This window comes from Erythrolamprus reginae, chromosome 1 (assembly GCF_031021105.1).
Source record: "Erythrolamprus reginae isolate rEryReg1 chromosome 1, rEryReg1.hap1, whole genome shotgun sequence".
NCBI classification, from domain to species: domain Eukaryota; kingdom Metazoa; phylum Chordata; class Lepidosauria; order Squamata; family Dipsadidae; genus Erythrolamprus; species Erythrolamprus reginae.
Window position 1 is genome coordinate 307,572,950 of NC_091950.1, and position 24,850 is coordinate 307,597,799.

Sequence of the window (24,850 nt, forward strand, 5' to 3'; positions counted from 1 at the left end):
TCACTCCACCACTTGAAACAGAATATCCTACGAAACTAGACTTACAATCCTGGGTCTAGAAAGCCTAGAACTATGACGCCTAAGTATTGCCCACAAGATCATATGCTGCAGCATCCTGCCTGTCAATGACTACTTCAGCTTCATCCACAATAACACAAGAGCACACAACAGGTTCAAACTTAATATCAACCGCTCCAAACTTGACTGTAAAAAATATGACTTTAGCAATTGAGTTGTCGAAGCGTGGGACTCATTACCAGACTCCGTGGTGTCAACCCCCAACCCCCAACATTTTTCCCTTGGACTATCCACAATTGACCTCTCCAGGTTCTTAAGAGGTCAGTAAGGGGCGTGCATAAGTGCACTAGTGTGCCTTCCGTCCCCTGTCCAATTGTCCCTCCTATATCTATATATCTTTTCTTCCATTCATATATCTTTTCCTCTATTCTTCATTGACGTATTCTATTCTCATATCTTTTCTTCTATCCTTTCCCTGATATTTACTACTACGTACATGTTTTTATTCTCTTTAACTTTCAATTTGTATTGTACTAAATAAGTAAGTAAGTAAGTAAATAGACAGACAGACAGACAGACAGACAGACAGACAGACAGACAGACAGACAAACAAACAGTTCATGCCTAAATCCTGCATCGGTAAAAGAAAAAACATTTTTTTAAAAGAAAAAAGCAGACGTCTTGTGGCAGAGCGGGTAAAAGGCCGGTAGGTGGCGCTGCCTCAGAGCAAAGGCATCGAAGCTGTCACGCCGATGATTCCCAGAAGCAGCAATCCCGGCGTCTAAGCGGTCGCGGATCCCTCCGCTGATCGTCTCTGCGGTTGAAGCGCTGTCGCAGAACTGCCGGTGGAACGATGGAAGCACAGGCGCAAGGTGCGTGGCTTTAGCTGGTCCTTCTGCGCGCGTTTATTCCCATTCTTCTCAGAGATTCCCAGCCTCTTCTCCCCACCCCAATCCCTCCCCGCATTCGCTTTCTACTCAGTATCGGGACTTTCGGAGGGAGGTGTGGGTGTCAATCAAAGCTTAGACCTCTTAACTCTGGTTGCAACAAGCGGAGAAACTTCTGAAAAGAACTCTCCTCTTGCAAAATAACCATCATCGTAATAGATGAGAGAAAGATACATGTGAATTGCCGTTAGGGAACCCTGAGGGGTATATGCAGTGTTTCCCAACCTTGGCAACTTGAAGATATCTGGACTTCAACTCCCAGAATTCCCCAGCCAGCATTCGGGAGTTGAAGTCCAGATATCTTCAAGTTGCCAAGGTTGGGAAACACTTGTATATTGTATAAATGTTGTTTAATGTTTCTGTATTGGTGTTTTCTAGGTTTTGTGTATGGTATTTTTGTTTTGTTTTTATAACTTAATAAAAATACTTTTTAAAGAGAGAGAGAGATACGGTATTCTAGAATAAATCATTGTTTCTTTTCTATGGATCTTCGAAAGTTCGGAAATAGAACCCGCGTTTTATTTTAAGATACATTTTTTAAAATGAGATTCCTTAAATAGTGGGAGAATTTTTTTAAAAAAAATGAGTTTCGCATGGCTCCGTCGGTTGCTCCTGCCAAAGAATTACTATCTTGAACCATAAAAGATGCACTGGTTTAAAACAAACAAACACCTAAGAACTTGTTCTTCAGTCTGTTTTGCAGCAAGGCCATGCTCTTGTTTGGCGCCATATAGCAGAAGCCTAAAGTTCTGAGTAGTGCTCCCTTACTTTTAGTCGTCCGTGAAAATATTGACGGAGTAAATATTGTAAATATTGATTCTAATTCTTTGCAAATTAGATCCGATCCAAGCACTGAAAGAGCCCTGGCAAAGTGCGAAGGACGTTGCAGTTTCTCCCAGAAAAGGCTCCCGTGCATTCAAATGCAGTAAAAGTTTTTAAAAACCACACATTTTCTTCTTTATCACTTTGCATCGTTCGGGGTTTTTTGGGTGGGGTTTTTTTTTGAGTTGCAAAGCAAAGCTCCTTTGTTGGATTGGTGAATAGAAAGCGATCCATTGTTTTACCTAAGCCTTTATCTGAGCGTCGGGAAGCCCTTAATTTCAAATCACCTTCTAAGCTCTCCACCACCCCAATGTATTAAGGAATACAGCTTTGGTGTATTAAGGAGAATTGTTTCCATAAGATCTATTTGCTGTGCTGTCTCTTCAGGAGTTTTGCTTGGATTGCTGTGTAACAGGTTTGGCAATAGAAAGTAAATGTCAGGATCTCTCTTAAAACGTTTGTTCCTTGTAGCACTTGCTCCTTTTTGGTCAATGAACTTTATGAACCAGAGCTTATGTGCTGTTTCTGTTTACCTCCCTAATTTCATGCCTGCATTTTGTTAATAAATGCCTCTTATTAGTGGAAAGAGATCTAGTTAAATTAAGAGTTCTTCCATGGAGCATTTGCTTCCTAATAACCTCTGTCCTATTACAGAGACTATAATCCTCTTCTTGTGACTCAATTAGTTTACATCAGTATCACTTTCTAAACCTAAGAAATCATTGAGGAAGGCTTTTTATGTAATTGTGTTGTTCAGAAAATTTTAGACAGTGACTTTTTGCATACAGTATATGCCTGAATATTTCTGACAGAAACTAATTGTATAACTTTTTGCCAACTAACTTATTACAGGGATAACTTTACACTGCCATCTTGTGAGTAAATAAATATACATTGGAAACAAGTTTGCAAAACAAGAGAAGTTGTTTAAAGTGAATACATTTGCTAATTGTTGTTTAGTTTTAATAAAGGGGCTGAATGTAATTTTCCACAATATCATGGTTGAATAATTATATTTCTACCAAAGGCTCCTTGTGCTGAGTGAGATTTCTTTCCAAGTAAACAATAACAACAATAACAACAACAGAGTTGGAAGGGACCTTGGAGGTCTTCTAGTCCAACCCCCTGCTTAGGTAGGAAACCCTACACTACTTCAAACAGATGGTTATCCAACATCTCCTTAAAATCTTCCAGTGCTAGAGCATTCACAACTTCTGGAGGCAAACTGTTCCACTGATTAATTGTTCTGACTGTCAGGAAATTTCTCCTTAGTTCTAAGTTGCTTCTCTCCTTGTTCAGCTTTCACCCATTGCTTCTTGTTCTACTCTCAGGTCCTTTTGAGAATAGGTTGACTATTCCATTGTGGAAACCCCTGAGATATTGGAACATTGCTATCATGTCTCTCCTAGTCCTTCTTTTCATTAAACTAGCCATGCCCAGTAAATGCAAGTAAAATGTACATTGCATCAGACTGAAAAAGTGTACCATTTATGCAGTTTAAACATGGATGTTTTGCTAATACATGCAATTATTCACAAATCATTGGGAAAAAAACCCTTGTTTCACTGTGTTTATTCACACCTCAGAATCATTGTTGGTTGCAACTGTCAGCTTTCTGTTAAAACTTGTGTGGGACTTGCTAGGGAGATGATGCTTTGGATGCCAATTTCTCACATTATTAATCTTAGACTGTGATGTGTAAGCTGACATGATAGTGATCATCCAGAAAAATCAGTTGCTGGTTTCTGGATGGGGCAGAGCCAGCATCTGGGTTCTGGATCCTTCAGAAAAGCCAGAGCCACTTTTAATTAGTGCCTTCTCTGACAGGTTCATTAAGCTTTCTTCTCAAAATATTCATAGGTTTGAGAGAGATTTGTGAGTGATCGCAATTTTATTTTGCAGTTCTGCTCTGTGTGGCATTGAATTACTATTTATTAAGCTACCATAACTTGAGGATTGGGACACATGGATAATTGCCAAAACGATTTCAATAGTTAAACTTTGTTGTGAAGGATTATTCAGAATTCATTTATGTTGTGGTTAGCTCTGGCCTAGCTCCTGCCCCAAGGAATGTGTAGGTGGATGTGGAGGAAACATCCATATGCCGCAGGCCTGTTTTGCTCCTGATGGAATCTGCCGATGAAGCCTCCTCTGACCAAGGAAGCGTGAGTGACAGGGAAGAGGGGAGTTTGGCAGACAGCCCAGGAGGAGATCAATCATCTGTATCATCCCTGGATTCTGAACAAGAATTAATGACACATCCACGCATGCGTAGAGTGATGCATAGGAGACAACAACTGAAGGATTATTACAAGAGAAAACGAGGCCACCTGTGGTTGGGTGGGGCTGCTGTAATTAGTAATTAGATAAAAGTGCAACCTGGTGTTTTAGCCTCATGGCAGTTTATCTGATTAATTGTTTCGTCAAGATCGTGGGTTTTGTGCTGTTCAAGATTGTGTATGGACTCTCTGGACTTTAGAATTGGACTCCATTTCCCAGTTATTGGGTGAGCAATTGGATTGCATTTAACCTGTGCCTTGTGTGTACCAGAAAATCCCTTTGACATTTAAAAAGGGAGCTGTTTCAGTTTTTCTGTCTATAAAAACTTTTGGGTTTTCCTTTTATCGTGTGGTGTGTGTCTTCCTGGACTAATTACCCTATAATTACGAGCGGTTGAAACACGCTGGCAGAACACATTTAATGCTTGTACTGGCTGCTAATATGCTTCCCACACATTATGAGGTGTTAATGTAAAGCCTTTAAAAATTATTTGATGCTTATTGTTTTGAGTTATGAAAAGGTTGCAAGGAGAAAAAAAAACATTGTAGAGTTCAGTGCCTCTTGAGGGAATAAGCATTTTGAAGTACCAGGCATTCTTCTGAAATCTTTTGTGGAGTGTTGTGAAAGATTTTGAATAGTGATGAAAAGATTTTGAACTGTGGGTTCTCAGTTTCTTGAACAATTCTTATTCAGACTTTACCATAATGGTGTTTGGTTATCATTTTCACTTTCTGCTCACTTGATATATGATATCCATCTAATATTGGAGGGTAGTTGTTCCAGAATAAAAGAATACGTTCCTTGCAAAAGATCATTAGAAATGGGTTCTAACATGTAATGGGTATATCTGGCTTTCTAGGAGGTGAATGGTTCAGAACTCCTAATAGTCTATTTTAAAAAAAATAAAAAAACAGAATCAATAATCAGAACAAATATTATTATTGCTAATCTAGTTCAGAAGAACTGATTGATCTGGAAGATGCATTGCTTAGAGCAGGGTTGTCAAACTCGCCTCATCATGTCATTACGTGATGTATCACGATTTCCCCAATTTGCTAAACCGGGGTTGGGCCACAGGCCATGAGTTTAACACCCCTGGCTTAGAGGAAAGAGTAGAAATACACATAACTTGCAGAGTCCAAGTTGATAACCTTTTGCATTGATGACAAATTTATCCAAATGAAAAAGAATTTTCCATTCTTTTTAATTGTCAAGGAACATTCAATCTATTGAATATTGTTTGTGTTTTCAGGATAAATATACAAAGAGAGAACAAGAAAGATTAACATCGGAACTGTGGAGCTTTGGGGCAGTTTTCAAGTCAGTGAAAGTCAGTGACTCGAGGTTGGATTTTTTCAGCACATTTTTTGTGCTGCAAATCTCGAGTTATACTCAAGTATATACGGTACTTTTTCAAGAGGTAACTGGACTTTCTTTGCTTTTCTGCAAAGGTGTTTTGCTTTTCATCCAAGAAGCAAAACATCTTCAGAATAAAAGAAAGTAAGTCCAGTTGCTTCTTCAAAAAGTACCTTTGGGACCACCAGATCACTCAGAATGTCCATAGAAAAAAAATCAAGATTGCAGCCTCAACTATACAATCATAGATCCATCCTTTTTACATACCGTACATCACGACATGAAATGTAAATGTAGATAAATCATAACTTTGAATACATGTCAAAAGGGAACGGCTTTGGCTGCATGGGTGTGACAGCCATCTTGAGTTTTTTAACACCACCCCCATCTCCTACCCTCAATTAGTGTCCGGTATTAGGCAGTGCTGCTGTATGGCAATGATCAACATTTCCGTCATTTATCCTAGTGGGTTTAGGAGAGTTCTGCAAGTTTTAATGAAACGTTGTGCTTCATTATATTCAATGACTCCAAAACCAACACTATGCTGTTTTTGGGAGACCTAGTTGCATTAACCTCAGTGGCAAATTAGAAATAATAAATCTGAACAAGTTCCAGATTTTAAATATCATGGCGTAATTTCCCAAGCTTCCAGAACCTAGAGGGAACAAATCATATCCATCTTTGCCAAAGCTTAACAGCAGGGTTAAGGCAATTCTAGTTTTTTTCCATTCTAAAGTGGGTAGATGCATGCTTGCCACTGCTGAGTTTTTAAAAGCTAAAATTATATCCCACATATCCTACAGTGCTCCTGTGTGCATTTACAGCGAACTACAAGTTCCAAGGCATTGTTCAGTCTAAGTTTTTATGAGCACTTTTCTAGGTCCCATGTTGGGTCTCAAATGCCTTATTCTGCATGGAAACTCTTAGGAGGTGAGACGCCACAGTGCCCTCCTCTTTTATGAGCTTTACCTTTTTGTTCTCTAATAGCTCACTGACCCTGTGGAAAGAGAAAACTCCTAGCTGACCTGTGTGGTTACAGCCTGTCTTTTTTTCTCCTTCCCCTGGATTTAAAGAAAGCTGCCATGAAAAAACTCTTGGAAAGTTTTCAATGTCATGTGGTAGAGGGATTAGCCAATCACCCACTAGTAGGTTTCAGTCTAAAACTACTTTATATTTACAACAGCTTATTCATCCTTATTTGCCCAGCACACTGCAGAGTGTTTATGTTGAGTTCCAATACTGAAGAGGCAGGAGACTGGTAGTGTGACTTCAACTTTTTATTGGTTACAGTGAGCAAACATCAGCATTTGCCTGCTTTTGGGAAGGGTTTAAATAGGGAGCCCTTTGGGGAAGGAGCCAATCAGAATTTCCCTGCTCAACCTCCCAGTCAGACTGGAGTGAAAACTTCCCAGCTTCTCAGGACATAACAGTTTACTTTTTCTCATTTCAATGCTTTTTACTAGAAGGGAGTTTTTGTTCAGTAGACTCTCATTCACCAAGAAATGCAGCCCTTGTAATTTACGGTTTATTTTGTTGTTTTTGCAATAATGTATGCCCTGGTAAATGGCAGGAGACGTCTCAATTTCCTGCTTGCAAACAACCAAGTTGAAAACTACAGACCAATCTCTCTATGCTGTGTCACATGCAAAAGTCACGGAATCAGTCATAAACCAATCAATTACCCTCCACCTAGAAACTAACACCTACTCTCTAACAAACAATTTGGTTTCAGAAAAAAAAATTATATTGTAATCTTCAACTCCTTCACTGCAAAAACATATGGACTACACATCTCGACCACGGCAAATCAATAGATAGATGCAATTTATATAGACCTCTGTAAAGCCTTCGACTCAGTGGTTCATGGCAAACTACTTTTAAAACTGAAATCCTATGGCATCGCAGGATCCCTACATGACTGGATAACTGCATTCCTATCGAACAGACAATAAGTTGTCAAAATAGGGACCGCCATATCTAATCCTGTTCCTTTTAACAGTGGCATACCCCAAGGCAGCGTACTAGGACCAACACTCTTTATACTCTATATAAATGACCTTTGGGATCACATTACAAGCCACTGTGTTCTCTTCGCCGATGATGTAAAACTTTTCAACACCACCGATAACACAGCTACCCTCCAAAAAGACCTTGACTTTGTGTCAAAATGGTCAAACATCTGGCAACTCCAAATCTCAACCAAAAACTGCTCCGTCCTACACATTGGCAAAAAAAAAATGAGAACCCCAAATACAAGCTAAACAAACGACCTTACGGACAACCCTCACTCTGTAAAAGACCTTGGAATACTCATATCAAATGACCTAAGTGCCAAAGCCCACTGCAACAACATGGCCAAAAAGGCTTCAAGAGTTGTTAACCTAATCTTACGTAGCTTCTTCTCTGGTAATATCACACTACTAACCAGAACATACAAAATTTTTGCTAGATCAGTCCTCAAATGCAGCTCATCTGTCTGGAACCCACACCGCATTTCGGACATATATACATTAGAAAACATCCAGAGATACTTTACGAGAAAAGCCTTCCACTCCTCTACTCACAACAGAATACCCTACACAACCAGACTTGAAATCAAAGGCTTAGAAAGTTTAGAACTATGTCGCTTTAAACATGACCTAAGCATAGCCCAAAAAATCATCCGCTACAACATCCTTCCTGTCACCGACTACTTAAGCTTCAATCACAACATTACACGGGCAAACAACAGAACCACTCCAACTCAACTGTAGGAAATACAACTTTAGCAACCGAATAGTTAATGCATGGGACTCACTACCTGATTTTGTAATATCATCACCTAACCCCCTAAACTTTACCCTTAGACTATCTACTGTTGACCTTACCCGATTCCTAAGAGGTCAGTAAGGGGAGTGCATAAGTACACCAGCGTGCCTATCGTCCCTGTCCTAATGCTTCTCTATTATTAATACCAATATCATGTATATAAACATTGTCATATCTTTGTATACTACCAATACGTACTTGACAAAATACATAAATAAAAATATGAGAAACAAAATGCTAGATTAAAATGGACCCTGGCCTGATCCAGTATAGTTTATACTTGTAGAAGAAATTATTGTGCATCTGAAACCTATGAGTGGAATATAATAAAAGACTATATTTCTTTCTTATTTATTTGATGTATATCTGCATTCCTACCAATGAATAATACTCAAGGCAACTAGCAGTAAAAAACAAAAAAAGCCTAATTAAATTTTGGATTCTTGTATTTCATACAAAAATGTGAACTGATTATGTTTAATTTCTGTTAACTTAGCTCATGTGCTGATTAATGTTTACTTCCTTGGTGCAGCAAGCTTTGCCTAATTAGAGCTGCAATCTGCATTACTACATTACTGTATGGTTTTACTAAGCACAATCAATAAATTTAGCAACAAGTCTCAAACTCCTTTGTCTATTGTTAGTGGGTTAAATTATTGGGATGCCATTAAGTTGGGCCCAGCTGTTGGCAGCTATAAGAATCAATATCCACCATCTCAACCTGATCTGAAAACCTGTGGCTCTTTTAAGGGGATAACAAAGATCTCTTGATCCCACTGATACTTGTTGCTTTCCTTTCTTCTACTTCCAAATCATACTTCTATTTCATCAAACATTTGCATTACATACTCCCAAATTAGTTTCTGCACACTACTCGTCACTTCAAGGGGTCAGTCAATCTTTATTTAACCTGAGACTGGTCATTGTGTGTATACTCCTCCCCTAATATGAATAATACCACCACGAAGCCAGTTTGTTACTATCCTTAGAAGTAAGAACTGTCATATCTTAATACTGACTCCTGACTCTTCTCACCTCCAAAATCTGTGTTCTGACAATGAGTTGTGTTCTCTTTTCTCAAGTTTTTAATTGTTTTTAAGAGCTGGTTCCATTTATATAGGTAATATTAATCTGTTTGATTAGTTACAGGGAATTGGTCATCTCAGTGTTTGGTTTATCATTGAAATAAAGTGGCGTGAAGAAAAAAGTGTTTTGAGAAGTATTAAAGTATTGTATTAAACAAAGTAAAGTATTAAACAACCGTGCAATAGCAAGATCATAGTTTACAAGATCTACATTAGTTTAAGTAGTTTAAGAACAAGAAGTATAGTAACTTTGTATTATGTTATTGCATATAATGACAGGGAATGATGTAATTGGCTTTAATTAACTTCCCTTAAGGTTGACATTTCAACCAGAGTACACAAAGAAATGTGAAGGCATTTTATACCGGTAACTACCTGCACTGAATAGCTCTTTGGAAATTACACAGATGCTCTGCTTCCTTCCAAAGTTCCTTTGTTATTTCTTTTGAATATATTTTGTGCCATTTAAATCATCATAAGGTCTAAATTAATGAGCTACACAAAGTAATGATTATGAGGAAAGGTTGTATATGTGATGTAGAAAAAAAGAATTTTAGATCTGGCAGCAAAGAATTGAACATATGTTAGCTGGTCAACATGTACTGTTCTCTGCAAAAAAAATGGATCTGATACATTACAGCATGTCTACAACCTTTAAGCTTCATAAATTTTTATCCTGTCTCAAGAACCTTTGGTTCTATTTTTAAAACAATGTTCAAACTATATATTGTAAAATCTTCTTTATAATAAAGATATCCAGTGCATTGAGTAAAGTAAGTCATGAGATTAAATGAGATGGCAATCTATATGGAAAACTGGATATGAGAATCCTAAGGATAAGTGCCTACCGTCCTTGTCCAATTGTTCCCTCTTATCAATACCCATCTTATGTGTATAAACAATATTATATCTGTGTATATTACAAATACAGTGCTACCTCTACTTACGAATGCCTCTACGTACGAACTTTTCGAGATACGAACCGGGTGTTCACGGTTTTTTTGCCTCTTCTCACGAACCATTTTCAACTTATGAACCCTCACTTCTCTCTCAACTGCTGCTGCTGCGAGCAGCGGCCAAAACAAGCACTTTTAAGTTTGTAGGCTCTGAAGATCGCAAGGGAACTGGAGCCAGGCTTTGCCATGCAGGGTCTCCCCCCCCCCCATCCCTTCTGCTACCGTCATGGCAAAGCGCGAAGGCGTTGGAGAGAGAACGGGCAGCGAAGGTAGCAGCGGGTGAGAGACATTTTGGAAGCGAAATCAGGTATAGAATGTAGCAATAAAGCAAGGGGCATTTTGAAGAGAGTTCGGGCACAGAACGTAGAAGGAGGCAAGGGGCATTTTGAAGAGAGTTTGGCACAGAACAGAGCAGCAAGCAAGGGATGTTTTGAAGAGAGTTTTGGCAACTGTCTTCAAAATGCCCCTTGCATGCTGCTACGTTCTGTGCCCAAACTCTCTTCAAAATGCCCCTTGCCTGCTGCTACGTTCTCCGCCTGATCTTGCTTCCAAAATAACCTCTCGCCCGCAGCTTCCTCCGGTTGCCGCTTTTTTTTTTTTATGCCTTCAAGTTTTGGATTTTCTTAATTGGTTTGCAGACATTATTCACTTTTCCATTGATTCCTACCGTGTTTCCCCGATAGTAAGGCAGTGTCTTACTATCTTTTTACCCCCAAAAGCCCCACTGTGTCTTACTTTGGGGGTATGTCTTACATCTCCCCGCGCGCCTTCGCCTTCCAAGCTCCCCGCGCGCATTGCTTCCAAGCTCCCCGCGCGCCTTCGCATTCTCCCCGCGCGCCTTCGCCTTCCAAGCTCCCCGCGCGCATTGCTTCCAAGCTCCCCGCGCGCCTTCGCTCGCCTTCGCTCGCCACCGCCTCTTCCCCTGCCGAAGCTCAGCTGCAAGCGGCCAGCGAGGCCGATCGGATCCGAGGCGAGCGGCCGGAGCTGCGCCCTCCTTCGCCCGCCTCCTTTCCGCTCGCCTCGGAGCCACTTGCAGCTGAGCCTCGGCAGGGGAAGAGGCGGTGGCGCCGCGGCGAGCGAAGGCGAGGGGCGCGCAGGGAGCTGCCGGAAAGGAGGGCACAGCTCCCTGCGCGCCCCTCGCCTTCGCTCGCCGCGGCGCCACCGCCTCTTCCCCTGCCGAGGCTCAGCTGCAAGCGGCCAGCGAGGCCGCTCGGCTCCGAGGCGAGCGGAAAGGAGGCGGGCGAAGGAGGGCGCAGCTCCGGCCGCTCGCCTCGGATCCGATCGGCCTCGCTGGCCGCTTGCAGCTGAGCTTCGGCAGGGGAAGAGGCGGTGGCGAGCGAAGGCGAGCGAAGGCGTGCGGGGAGCTTGGAAGCAATGCGCGCGGGGAGCTTGGAAGGCGAAGGCGCGCGGGGAGAATGCGAAGGCGCGCGGGGAGCTTGGAAGCAATGCGCGCGGGGAGCTTGGAAGGCGAAGGCGCGCGGGGAGAATGCGAAGGCGCGCGGGGAGCTTGGAAGGCGAGCGAAGCTGCAAGCGGCCTCGCTGGCCGCTTGCAGCTGAGCTTCGGCAGGGGAAGAGGCGGTGGAAGAGGCCGCGGCGAGCGAAGGCGAGGGGCGCGCGGGGAGCTTGGAAGCAATGTCATCGCCCCCCCCCCCCCGCAATACCGTTTATACCGTGTTTCCCCGAAAGTAAGACATATGTCTTACTTTCGGGGTATGGCTTATATAAGCCGACCCCCCTGAAACCCCCCATATGTCTTACAATCGGGGGGGTCTTACTATCGGGGAAACACGGTATGGGAAAAATTGCTTCTTCTTACGAACTTTTCTACTTACAAACCTGGTCACGGAATGTATTAAGTTCGTAAGTAGAGGTACCACTGTACATACTTGACTAAATAAAGAAATAAATATTATTTAGCAGTAAAGGGGGGGAAAAGTCTTACCTGAGCTTGAGAATATTTATTGGATAGTCATTGACAGCCTAATGTATATCAAATTGTTCACATTTCTGTTAACAAGGAGCATACTCTGCACTATAAATTATTTACATTGCTTCTCTTCATGTTATGAATTTATTTCCAGAAATCTGGACTTGTACGCCTATTTATACTTTCAAGATTTATACACTAATGATTATTCCTTACAGCTAGACCTTGACTGACATCAGCTCAATTTAGTGACCATTCAAAGTTGCAACAGCACTGGGAAAAGTGACTTATGACCTTTTTCACAATTACAACCATTACAGTTTCCCCCATGTGATCACCTTTTGTGACCTTATGACTAGCAAAGTCAGTGAGGAAGCTAGATTCACTTAATAACTTGTTATTAACTGAACAACTGCTGTGATTCACTTAACAACTATGGCAAGAAACTATGTCATAAAATGGGGCACTCACTTAACAAATGTTGTGAGCCACTCCAAGTCTCTGGAGAGGGGTGGCATACAAATCTAATAAATTATTATTATTATTATTATTATTATTATTATTATTATTATTATTATTATTATTATTATATCTGTGATGGCAAACCTATGGCACCCCTCTGAGGGCACGTGAGGCATTGTCTATGTCAGATCCAGCACATGTGTGCACTGTCCAGCTGATTTTCGTTCTTGGGGAAGGCCATTTTCTTCCTCCCCAGGCTTCAGGAGACTTCCCTGAAGCCTCCGGAGTACGTAAAATGGCCCAATGGGCATACCGTAAGTCTGTTTTTCCAAACTTCCAGTTTGCCTCTTGGGCCATTTTTTTGCACTCTGGAGGCTCCAGGGAAGCCTGAGGGTGAAAAACAGCCTAACGGGGTGGGGGGGTGCATGAACAGAGATGTGCGCATGTGCAGTGTGCATTTGTTTGTTTGTTTGTTTGTTTGTTTGTTTGTTTGTTTGTTAGTTAGTTAGTTAGTCCAATACACAATGAGGGTTTTAGTGGGTATATATACACATAGTAAAATACATGATGAGGGTTATAGAGGAGATACTCATAGTAAAATATATCTAAGAAAGAAGAGAAGAGAAGATACAGGAATAAAATATATCAATGAAAGAATAGAAGAAGAGATATAGGGATAGAAGAAAGGTATAGGAGATATAGCAGAGCAATAGGACAGGGGACGGAAGGCACTCTAGTGCACTTGTACTCACCCCTTACTGACCTCTTAGGAATCTGGATAGGTCAACCATAGATAATTTAAGGGTAAAGTGTTGGGGGTTTGGGGATGACACTATGGAGTCCGGTAATGAGTTCCATGCTTCGACAACTCGGTTACTGAAGTCATATTTTTTACAGTCAAGTTTGGAGCTGTTAATATTAAGTTTAAATCTGTTGTGTGCTCTTGTGTTGTTGTGGTTGAAGCTGAAGTAGTTGCCGACAGGCAGGAGGTTGCAGCATATGATCTTGTGGGCAATACTTAGATCTTGTTTAAAGCGTCTTAGGGTTTTGTGATAGCATGAAGGGTTTTGTGATAGCATGCATACGCTAGTGAGTGTGCACACTCCCATTTTTGGCACAAAAGAGGAAAAAGTTTCATCATCACTGACATAATGTAGTCTTTTCTGTGTTATTTCCAAAGGTCTGTTAGAAAAACAAACATTCCAGGAGACAGGTGAAGACACCATCACTGATGTTGATTTGACCAATGTGATATCTGAAGAAGAGCGAGAAGAATTAAAAGTTGAAGTAATCAAGGTAATTTTATTTGACTTTTATACTTCATTTTAAATAAAATGATTTCTTTATTTTTTGAAAAAATTAATTGTTTTGGGTCACTTAGTTATGCGCAGTTATTGGATTATAATTACAAGCAGTCCTGATTAAAACAAATTATCGGGATCGTTGGGGTTCAGATCTGGATATCGGATCAAAATTGCAGTGGTTACTCTTGTTGATAAACTTTGGTGCAACTGAGATAAAGTTATGTGGTTATCCCAATCCTCTTGGACACTATTAATCATGATATCGTCCTCCTAGATCAGTGATGGAGAACCTATGGCGTGGGTGCCACAGGTGGCACGCGGAGCCATGTCTGCTGGCACGTGAGCCGTTGCCCTAGTTAAGCTCAAACATGCATGTGTGTGCCGGCCATCTGATTTTTGGCTCGCACAGAGGCTCTGGGAGGGCGTTTTTGGCTTCCAGAGAGCTTCTAGGGGAATGGGAAAGGGCGTTTTTACCCTCACCTGGTTTAGGGAAGCCTTTGGAGTCTGGGAAGGGTAAAATACAAGCCTACTGGACCCATCAGAAGTTGGGGAACAGACCATTTTTGACCTCCAGAGCGTGGGGGAAGCTGTTTTCGCCCTCTCCAGGCATTGAATTATGGGTGTGGGCACTCACGCATGCGCGATAGCACAAGTGCACGTTCTTTCGGCATCTGAGGAAAAAAAGGTTCACCATCACTGTCCTAGATTGTCTGTCAGAATTGGGAAATGGGAACTATTGTTCTTCAGTTGTCTACTTGGAAGTTCAGTTGATCAGATTCAGCATATATTTTGGTGGGGCCATACACCCAATAGTTTGAGGAACCAGAATTATCCATTCCTGGTCACTTGGTTCTTTATGTGTATCTGTTTATTATCTATAAAATTGAGTCAAAATCAAGCACAAAGAATTTTATGTTTAGCTCTATAAGTTTTTATTCTCCAGTGATTTCTTCTTATCGACGTGAGATGAGATTAAGGCCTTTATTCCCAAAGCACATGCCACAGTGAAAATTGTTTTGTAATCTTTGTGATTATGGAATCTAGGTCAATTCTGATCTTAGAACATTCATAACATTTAGATGCCATTGTTTCAAAGAAGTGCCCAGGAAATTTTGCCTTCAGAAATGTTTGAAATTTCTCCAAGTTTATCAATTTTTCTGAAGAGTGAATAAATTTTTGCTTGTTTAGGTTAGCTGTTACATTTCATTGGAAGCTATGGGCCTCTTGGTTCCTTGTACCTTTGGAAACAGTCAACGGTTGAAGATATTTATTCAACCTGATTGCATTTTCCAAAAGTAGTAAATACTGTAAATATTATACTCATACCTGATCCTCTTTCTCTTCACCACCTTTACCACAGTATAACACATGAAGTTGAGGCTACCAGGTCAGATTACAGAAATTAGATGACCAGCAGATTGCATTTTGAAGGTATAGCTCCAAGATAATGCTCATTTGAATTTTTGCAGGTCATATCTGATAGATCTAGATGAAGCAGAATTCCTATCTGCACCAATTACCGTAGTTTTATTATTATTATTATTTTATTATTATTTATTAGATTTGTATGCCGCCCGTCTCCGTAGACTCGGGGCGGCTCACAACACAATGAAACAGTTCATAACAAATCTAATAATTTACAATTTAAAATATTTTTTAAAACCCATTATTGAGCAGACATACATACAAACATACCGTACATAAACTGTATAGGCCCGGGAGAGATATCTCAGTTCCCCCATGCCTGACGACAAAGGTGGGTTTGAGGAGTTTACGAAAGGCAAGGAGGGTGGGGGCAGTTCTAATCTCTGGGGGGAGCTGGTTCCAGAGAGTCAGGGCCACCACAGAGAAGGCTCTTCCCCTAGGGCCCACCAAATGACATTGTTTAGTTGACGGGACCCAGAGAAGGCCCACTCTGTGGGACCTAATCGGTCGCTGGGATTCGTGCAGCAGAAGGCGGTCTCGGAGATATTCTGGTCCGATGCCATGAAGGGCTTTATAGGTCATAACCAACACTTTGAATTGTGACCAGAAATTGATCAGCATCCAATGCAGACTGCGGAGTGTTGGTGTAACATGGGCATATTTGGGAAAGCCCATGATTGCTCTCGCAGCTGCATTCTGCACGATCTGAAGTTTCCAAACACTTTTCAAAGGTAGCCCCATGTAGAGAGTGTTACAGTAGTCGAGCCTCGAGGTGATGAGGGCATGAGTGACTGTGAGCAGTGACTCCCGGTCCAGATAGGGTCGCAACTGATGTACCAGGCGAACCTGAGCAAACGCCCCCCCTAAACAACAACAAACAATCCCAAGACCTTTTTTGAAGATATGAAAATAACCTTGCTTATAGTTTCAAGGGCTACCCAGAAAGTAATGCACCACATTTTTTTCTTCAACAATTATTTATTGAACACAATGAAACTTACACACAAGAAAGAATGATATTTCTTCTACACTCTGTATTTTTCCACATAATCTCCATGCTGTTCGATGGCCTTCCTTCAGCGATACATAAAGGTGTGTATGCCCTGTTGGTACCACTCCTTGTTCTAATGGCCTTTCCCTCTGTCTTCTGTTCTGTTCTTCTAATAGCCTCATCCTCTGTGCCCAGCGACTAACCTTACTTCTGTTGACTGCAGATTCTCCATAAACTGTATACAAACATTTGTGAATGTTCCCAACAGTTTCTTTCTCCGCTGTGAGAAATTCAATGATGACAAGCTGCTTGTAACGTACATCATTTACAGACACCATTTCAAAACACTGCTGCAGCTACGCTATCTGTCTGAATAAACACAAAATTTACACACACACTCCTGGAAATTCAAATAATGTATATCTTAAGTTTCGCATTCGTACCACTACTGTAGGCTGAGAAAAATATATGGTGCATTGCTTTCTGGGCAACCCTCATACTTTGTTGTTGGAATGCACCCTTGATTGACTATAATATCCTTCTTGACTGCCATAGGTTTAGGTGTTAAAGTGCTTCTACTTCTTCCTTCATGGGCAGTTTTAGTAAGTGGTTTTCAGAGAGGAATTAATTAGATCAGCAGTCTCTCAACCGTGGGATACTTTAGGGTTCAGTTCTCCTGTTTCAGGATTTAATATCTGTAATTAACCCACTGGGAGACATCATCTGTTAGTTAGGAGTTTGGTATCATCTGTATGCTGATGATACAGCTTTGGTATAACCCACTCCTAATATGCCAGAGTGAACACAAGACATCATGGAAGTCTTATCCCAGTTCCTGGCAGGAGTATAACAGATTAAAGTTTTAACCCAAATAGGACAAAGCTACTGCTTTGTTTTTCAAGGTTCTCAGGCAGCTCCAGTCAAGTCTTAACTCAAGCACTACTCCCTGAAGCTACCAATCCTGCTGAAAGGACCATGTACAAGGGAATCTTTATCCATCTTCAGGCATCTTGTAGCAGTAATTGTAATCCTCATCATCACATGCATACATTACAGCGTAAAGTACATAGAGATTCCTTTGAAGAACATCTGGAAGCTAAAAATTGTGGTGACCTAATTATTATCCCCAGGAGAGTAGTACAGTTCAAGTTACTGACCTGTAAAATCCAATATTGCTTGGCATCAAGGTATTTTCAGGACCACTTTCTCCAGGTAGAATCATTCTGTCCTGTACAAATCTTTTGAGAGAAACTCTAGTAATCCTAGGTTTCCATGATATAGGAGTGGGGCTAAATCAGGACACTGTTCATTTCTGTTCTCGCGCCAACCGCTAAAAAACACATCCATTTGGTGCTTAAATTACTGTCCAATTTGACAACCTTCTGGAAAGCAGTACAGGTTGGGCTTTGGGAACTGAATGACATTTTGTGTTGTTTTGTTTAAATTATGGAATTTAACTGTCATAGGATTGTTATACAGTGGAACCCCGACATAAGAGCTGCTCTACTTAAGAGCAACTCGAGATAAGAGCTGGGAGGGGAGAGATATTTTTGTTCTACTTACAAGCCCAAATTCGAGATACAAGCGCCAAGGAGCTGTCTCCTGAAGCCAAACGCTAACTTCCGCGTTTGGCTTCAGGAGACAGCTGCGAAGCGGCGCGCGTGTTTTAAAAGGTTGCAGCCGGCCTGGGGGGCTCGGGGGGGTGCTTGCAGCTTTCTTTCTTGCTCTTTTTCTTTCTCTCTTTAACCTTCCCTTCCTCTATTTCTTCTTTTCTTTCTCCTTCCCACCTTCTTCCCTCCCTCCCTCCCTTCACTCATTCCTCTCTTACTCTCCCCTTTCATAAGTTTCCTTGCTTCCTTCCTCTGTTCCTGTCCCTTCCCCCTTTCTTTCTTTCTTTCTTTCTTTCTTTCTTTCTTTCTTTCTTTCTTGCTCTTTTTCTTTCTCTCTTTTACCTTCCCTTCCTCTATTTCTTCTTTTCTTTCTCCTTCCCACCTTCTTCCCTCCCTCCCTCCCTTCACTCATTCCTCTCTTACTCTCCCCTTTCATAAGTTTCCTTGCTTCCTTCCTCTGTTCCTGTCCCTTCCCTCTTTCCTTCCTTCCTTCCCACCCTCCGTCCATTCATTCACCCATTCCTCTCTTGATCGCTTAAAGCCGGTCCCTGGTGCAAAAAGGGTTGGGGACCTCTGTCCTACAGGATTGGGTGGCAGAGAAGTTGAACATATGTAAATTTAAAAGTTTAAGAAAGTTTACAAGTTAAGTGAAAGAAACTTCATTATTCATTTATATGTACATGTACATTTCTTCATTAAAAACATGTCTTTCTGCATAATTTAGACTAACTTTGTGAGTTTTTTGAGGGCTGGAACCAATTTAAATTATTTACATTAATTCCTATGGGGAAAAGTCGTTCGAGATAAGAGCTGCTCGACTTAAGAGCCCAGGTCCGGAACGAATTAAACTCGTATCTCGAGGTACCACTGTACTAGGGTTATCACTAATTCAGATTGATAGGCTGCTAAAATATTGTATTTGTCCTATAAATATCAGTGTAAATGATTGCAAATGTTTTAATATTTCACTATGGATGATTTATTGTTTTCTGCTGTTGATCTCATGGTTGTGTAATTGCTATAATTCCCCACAAACCATCATGAAATTGGTGGCATAAAAATCTGATAAATACGTCAGTGATCAGCCTTTTATAATATAACCATTGCTGAGATTCGCCATATAGTGATGCATATTTTTTTTAATGATAATAAGCCATTTGACCCCATCATTTCTCCATGAGTAGTCATATTCATTAATTTTGGCCTTCTTTAAGTGAATATAAAAGCAATATACAATATATTTGGTAGGGATCCGTCCAATTATATGGCATTATTGTACTTAAGGAGAGAATGGCACTCAAAATTAATCGGTATGAATTAATGATCCAAGCTTTTCCTTTGCTTTATTCCTTATATGCAGCTAGAGGATGAAATTGCAACTTTACGCCAAGTTTTAGCAGCCAAAGAGAAGGACCTTGTGGAAATAAGGCAAAAGCTGGGCATCAATCTGATGAATGAGCTGAAGCAGAACTTCAGCAAAAGCTGGCATGATGTGCAAACTACTACTGCGTGAGTGCAAATTTGCTCTCTTCTTTCCTCTAGCTATTACTCAATATAACTTGCATAGGCATCCAGAACTTGAAGTGGAACCAGTTTGATTCCCACAACTTAATTTTCATCTAACACTCTATCATGACTCTACCTGGAATGCTGCTTTGTTGCCTTGGTCTCTTTCACTTTTGAGGTTCAAGACAAAACAACTATCAAGTCTTACGCTCTTAGAAATAAATGCCTAGCATCTTTTGGGGGAAATGGGACTGTTGTCTTAGCTACCACCTGTCCAGTGGTGGGTTCTAACTGCCGCTGGTGCTGGTTCACTTTCTCCTGTGATGTGTGGTTGTGCACGCGTGCATGCGCTGTGTTGAAAATAAGCAAAAAAGTCAAAAATTAAATGGTGGTGCATGCGCAGTGGCAAAAACTCAGCTTCTGCACATGTGTAGAAGAAAAAAACAGCAAAAAAAAAGTGTTTAAAAAGATGGCACCATCTACAGGCCAGCAGCGACAGAACCAGCTCCATGACTTCATCATCAGTTTACTACTGGTTCTATTGAACTGGTGCAAACTGGGAGGAATCCACCTCTGTATCTGTCAGTGAAAATCCATTGAAATTAATTTGTCAGGTATAGAAAAGACTGAGGTTGCAAGGTTGTTATATTAATTCAAGGAAATATACTGAGCACTTTAGAATGAATATTGGATATATTAAACATACTTTGGACAAACTAACTTCATTTGAATTGAAGATAGATGGGCCTATCTGTGTCGATAGATAGATAGATTGATAGATAGATAGATAGATAGATAGATAGATAGATAGAGAAAGAGAGAGAGAGAGAGAGAGAGATGATAGCACCAGCAATTTAATGGATAGGAAATTTTAAAAAACCAAAACAAAACCTTGAGATATTGGTTGCATCACTTTTCAGTTTTTGCATTACCTCCCTGCAAAGAAGCTACATTAATTCTGATCGTTTATTGTTGCCTAGATTGTTGCCTTTAAATGGATTAAGGCTCAGTTGAATTTATTTAAGATTTGAAATTAATTGAAAGGATTCTTCCTCCTGGGAGATTTTTTTTTTGCTTACTCATGAAGACTAATTAAAAAATTGAAACGTTGACCACAAGAGGGCACTAGATGGCTATCTTTAAAAAAGTGTTCCATATACGTATCTGTGCAAGAAGTTTTTAAATTATTCAACTTTATAGCAGAATCAGAATATGTTATTAAAGAGGAACAATCCTGTTGCTTAAAACTGAAGTTGACTTAGAAGTACATTTAAAAATTACAGCCTCTGGCTGTGATGACGAACCTATGGCACAGGTGCAATAAGTGACACGCGGAGTCATATCAGTGGGCATGTAAGCTCAGGTCTGGTCTGTATGCATGTGCCACTCGGCTGATTTTCGGGCCTCCTGGGCCCACTGAGGGTCAGGAAACAGGCTTTTTGCAGCCTCCGGGGGATTGGGGAAGGCCGTTTTTGCCCTCTCCAAGCTCTTATAAGCTGCCCTGAGTCTGTGAGGAGATAGAAACATAGAAACATAGAAGATTGACGGCAGAAAAAGACCTCATGGTCTATCTAGTCTGCCTTTATACTATCTCCTGTATTTTATCTTAGGATGGATATATGTTTATCCCAGGCATGTTTAAATTCAGTTACTGTGGATTTACCAACCACGTCTGCTGGAAGTTTGTTCCAAGCATCTACTACTCTTTCAGTAAAATAATATTTTATCACGTTACTTCTAATCTTTCCCCCAATTAACCTCAGATTGTGCCCCCCTTGTTCTTGTGTTCACTTTCCTATTAAAAACACTTCCCTCCTGAACCTTATTTAACCCTTTAACATATTTAAATGTTTCGATCATGTCTCCCCTTTCCCTTCTGTCCTCCAGACTATACAGATTGCGTTCATTAATGAGATGGGTGGCATAAAAATATAATCAGATCAAATCAAATCCTAGAAAGGCTCCGGACCCTGGGGAGGATGAAAAACAGGTGTGCCACTGGGTGCCAGGAATAGGGTGGGGATGTGCGCATGCACAGAGCAATGCATGGAATTAAGGGTGTGGGCACGCACACCTGTGATCCCCTGCACTCCCTCCTTTTGGCCCGTGAACCAAAAAAAAAAGATTTGCCATCACTGTCCTATGGAAAAGACATGGAAATAATAGTTTACAAATTAAATTGGATGATGTCTTAAACATTACAAAAAGACACTTAATAAATCAGAAGAATGTTATGGAATACTATACTGAATTTACAAAAGGGATTTGTTGGAGTTATGTGGGAATGGATTGATCAAAATTGGTTAGAAGGAAACACCGCTGCCTAATTCTTTATTTCTGGAGGTTCTCATCCAAATATTTTTACTTCTTTCAGATTTCTTTCTAAATGTTTGAGTCGTTGACAGATATTTTGTGGTGCCCATTGACATAATCATAATCAATGGGCACTCCATAGTTACAGAGAATAAAAGTAGTACAAACATGACACTTTAGTGGGCTCTTTGTATTACTATTTGTTAGTATTATAGCTTGTTTCTCTTAATGATATGCTTTTTAAATTTCACTTTATTCTTTTATTTCTCCATTCCTCTAGATCACAGTTGTTTTCATTTTACTACTTAATAGAACAAAAGGAATATATTGAATTAAATTATAAACAGTGAACTGGGTTTTACTATGTTTGGTAAACCAACTGCATATAAATGTAAATAGTTGGATGCAATCTGCTTGCTCAGTATTTTTACAAGACTATTTTTACAAGAGTAAAAGAAAGCATAGTAGTAATTGTGTTTGGGTATGAGCATATACCTCCAGCGTAGGTACAAAGGTAAAGATAAATTGTGAGATAGGAATGAGCATATTCAGCAAATACAATTGACTAAAGCTGTCTTCTTGGTTTCTAGATTTTAAAACAGTTTCGCAGCTATATTGAAAAATGGAAACATGGAAAATTAAAACATGTCCTATAAATTAGTCATGTGAAAATTTAAAAGGATTGTGATATGCATTGAGCTGGCTGTTTTAAGAGGAAGGGCAGAATTCCTTTTAATATGAATCTGTTCCATGAACTGCACAATTAGTGAGATGTGCCTGAAATGGCTATTCTTGTTTATTGAAATGATATTGTTTTGAAATGCTCAATGCAATAACTTTGATTTTGAATAACTAGTTTACTCATAGCCATCAAATTAATTTCCTAGCTATGTGATAATTTTAATTAGTATAGTGCTTTACACATGTGTACAACACAGATAAATCTGGCTGATGTGCATGCTGTTGCTCACTCTTCAACCAATCTTTACAAACTGCAGTTTAAGAGTAGAATTCTAGACTGTTTCTCTTTTAGCGAAGTAATAACATTTTTACTGCCCCCCCCTCCCTTCATCAATATGTACTGGATAACTAGCAATTAACATGTTAAGGGAACTTAAGTTACATTTATTTTAGTCCTAAACACATTGATATTAGCTTCTTGATCTTTCTAATTTAGAGCAAATATAGTAACAAATATAAGCTTTGAAAACTACTGTACTTGATAGTGTTTGGGAATGTGGGAGCAGAAGGGCTCTTAAATCTCTTAAAACAGTACTGTCTTTTTCAGTTTTCTGTGTGACTCTCAAAAAAGAATGACAATATTATTATTCAAACTTGAATGGAAAAGCTGCTGTTAGCAATTTCAAACAATGCACAGCCATATTTAGGAGCATAATAATAATTTGAAAGAATGACTAACGCATTTTAGACATAGATATAACTCTTTTACCCTTTTTATAACCCAGTTTACACTTTGGCTTCCAAGTCCTGTAATAAAATGTTGTCTTCTTACTTGTTCTGATATCTTAAGGATGCAAAAATGAATTTTGTTATTAATTAGGATTACTATTTACGCTATGCTAGGTATAAGAAGACTCAAGAAACTCTAACTCATGCAGGGCAAAAGGCCACAGCAGCTATCAGCAACGTTGGAACAGTTATCAGCAAGAAGTTTGGAGATATGAGGTATGCCAGTTTGGATTTAATTTAAAGGATGAAATTTAGTTCCTCCTAATTATTCTTCAATTTACTAGCTTTGCAAAATTGAATCATAGTTAAATTAGCTTTCATTTTTCCATTTTATTGTAATTTGCTACTTTATTAAGATAAGGTTTCTTAATATTGATAGTGGAACCAAAGAGCTTAAGTCCAGTTTGCCATTTCTTTTTAGTATATGTATAGTTGGACCACAAAAACTTTGGAATCTTAAAGAACAAGTATTTTGAAGAATAACTATCTATGGTGATTCTCAATTTCCAGGTGATGATTGTCCCAAAAGTGCCTTTTCAAAAGTCAACTGGAGTTCAGTTCTGTCTTCGCGGCTTTAGAACTGAAGTCAGAACTGAAGATGCTTCTTGGATGAGAGGTAAAACATCTTCAAGGAAAAATTAAGTCCAGTTGCCTTTTAAAAAAGCATATTCGGGATGAAGACTAACTAGTTTACGTCCAAACTCTTAGAAATGCTATGTACAGTGATTGACTGCACACATTCCTAAGCAATTACCGTAAAATGTTAGAACTTGTAAAGCCATCAACTTGTAAAACATTCATTATCTTCATTCATCCTTTTCAGTGGACTGCTCCAGGGTGGATCTTTTCTATCAGAGTTGTCTTTCATAGAAATTCAGGTTTGATTATTAGATATTTCAAGGTTGAGCTGACTGATGAACAGCAAGGTAATCTATTCCAGGTTTATAAGTTGTTAGGCAACTAGTTTTAATTTTTTATTTGCTTTGTTACTTATTGCCAAGGTTTTAGCAGTTTGGTAGGAATGAGGTGAAAGACTTTGGACATAAGTCCAAGATGAAAGGATTAAAACCTTTTTCAAACAGATAGTTCCTAATCTTCAAAACAATAGTTGGCAGTAAAGGAAGTTGCCCGTGGCTTGACCTATAGATTGAAAGTTATCTTCTATCATCTTAAATGGAACATCCTATGTTGACTTTAATTTACTTCTGCAGTTTAGTACTGAGGGTTGACACTTTTTCAGTTCAAACAAAGCCAGTCTTGTGTAATTTTTGCCCATATTAGCTGTTGATTTTGCCTTAGCTATATCTCTTCCTCCCATCCCTTGGAAAATAATTATTTTAATGAGGATAACTTACTGTGTAGCTCTCTAATACAATTCCAGCTAATAGTATGTACATTTTACCATGGTTATTTGCCATTTGATAAATAATATACAGTAGTACAAAATAGTTGGGCCTAGTTCTTTTCTAAAAATAATAATAGAGATCTGATATTAATAGCAAGCTTCAAAAAAGTAAAGATAAATATGTCACATTAAAATAATATATAAATATTGTTCTATTAATGATAA

At 39.7% G+C, this 24,850-nt stretch overlaps 1 protein-coding gene across 5 annotated transcripts in view; it reads left to right on the forward strand.

Moving 5' to 3' along the window:
• The first annotated feature begins 772 nt into the window (after positions 1–772).
• TPD52L1 (TPD52 like 1) overlaps positions 773–24,850 on the forward strand; it is a 31,938-nt gene continuing 7,860 nt past the window's right edge. For 2 of the 5 annotated variants that reach the window (XM_070733453.1, XM_070733454.1), the window contains exons 1-4: positions 773–890; positions 13,842–13,957; positions 19,352–19,500; positions 23,395–23,496. In XM_070733453.1, coding sequence (XP_070589554.1) covers positions 872–890; positions 13,842–13,957; positions 19,352–19,500; positions 23,395–23,496 — 386 coding nt within the window. In that variant the 5' untranslated portion in view covers positions 773–871. Of the gene's footprint in view, positions 891–13,841; positions 13,958–19,351; positions 19,501–23,394; positions 23,497–23,790; positions 23,902–24,103; positions 24,207–24,850 lie in introns of those variants that run through there. The other 3 variants (XR_011557419.1, XM_070733455.1, XM_070733452.1) reach the window with 3 other exon arrangements.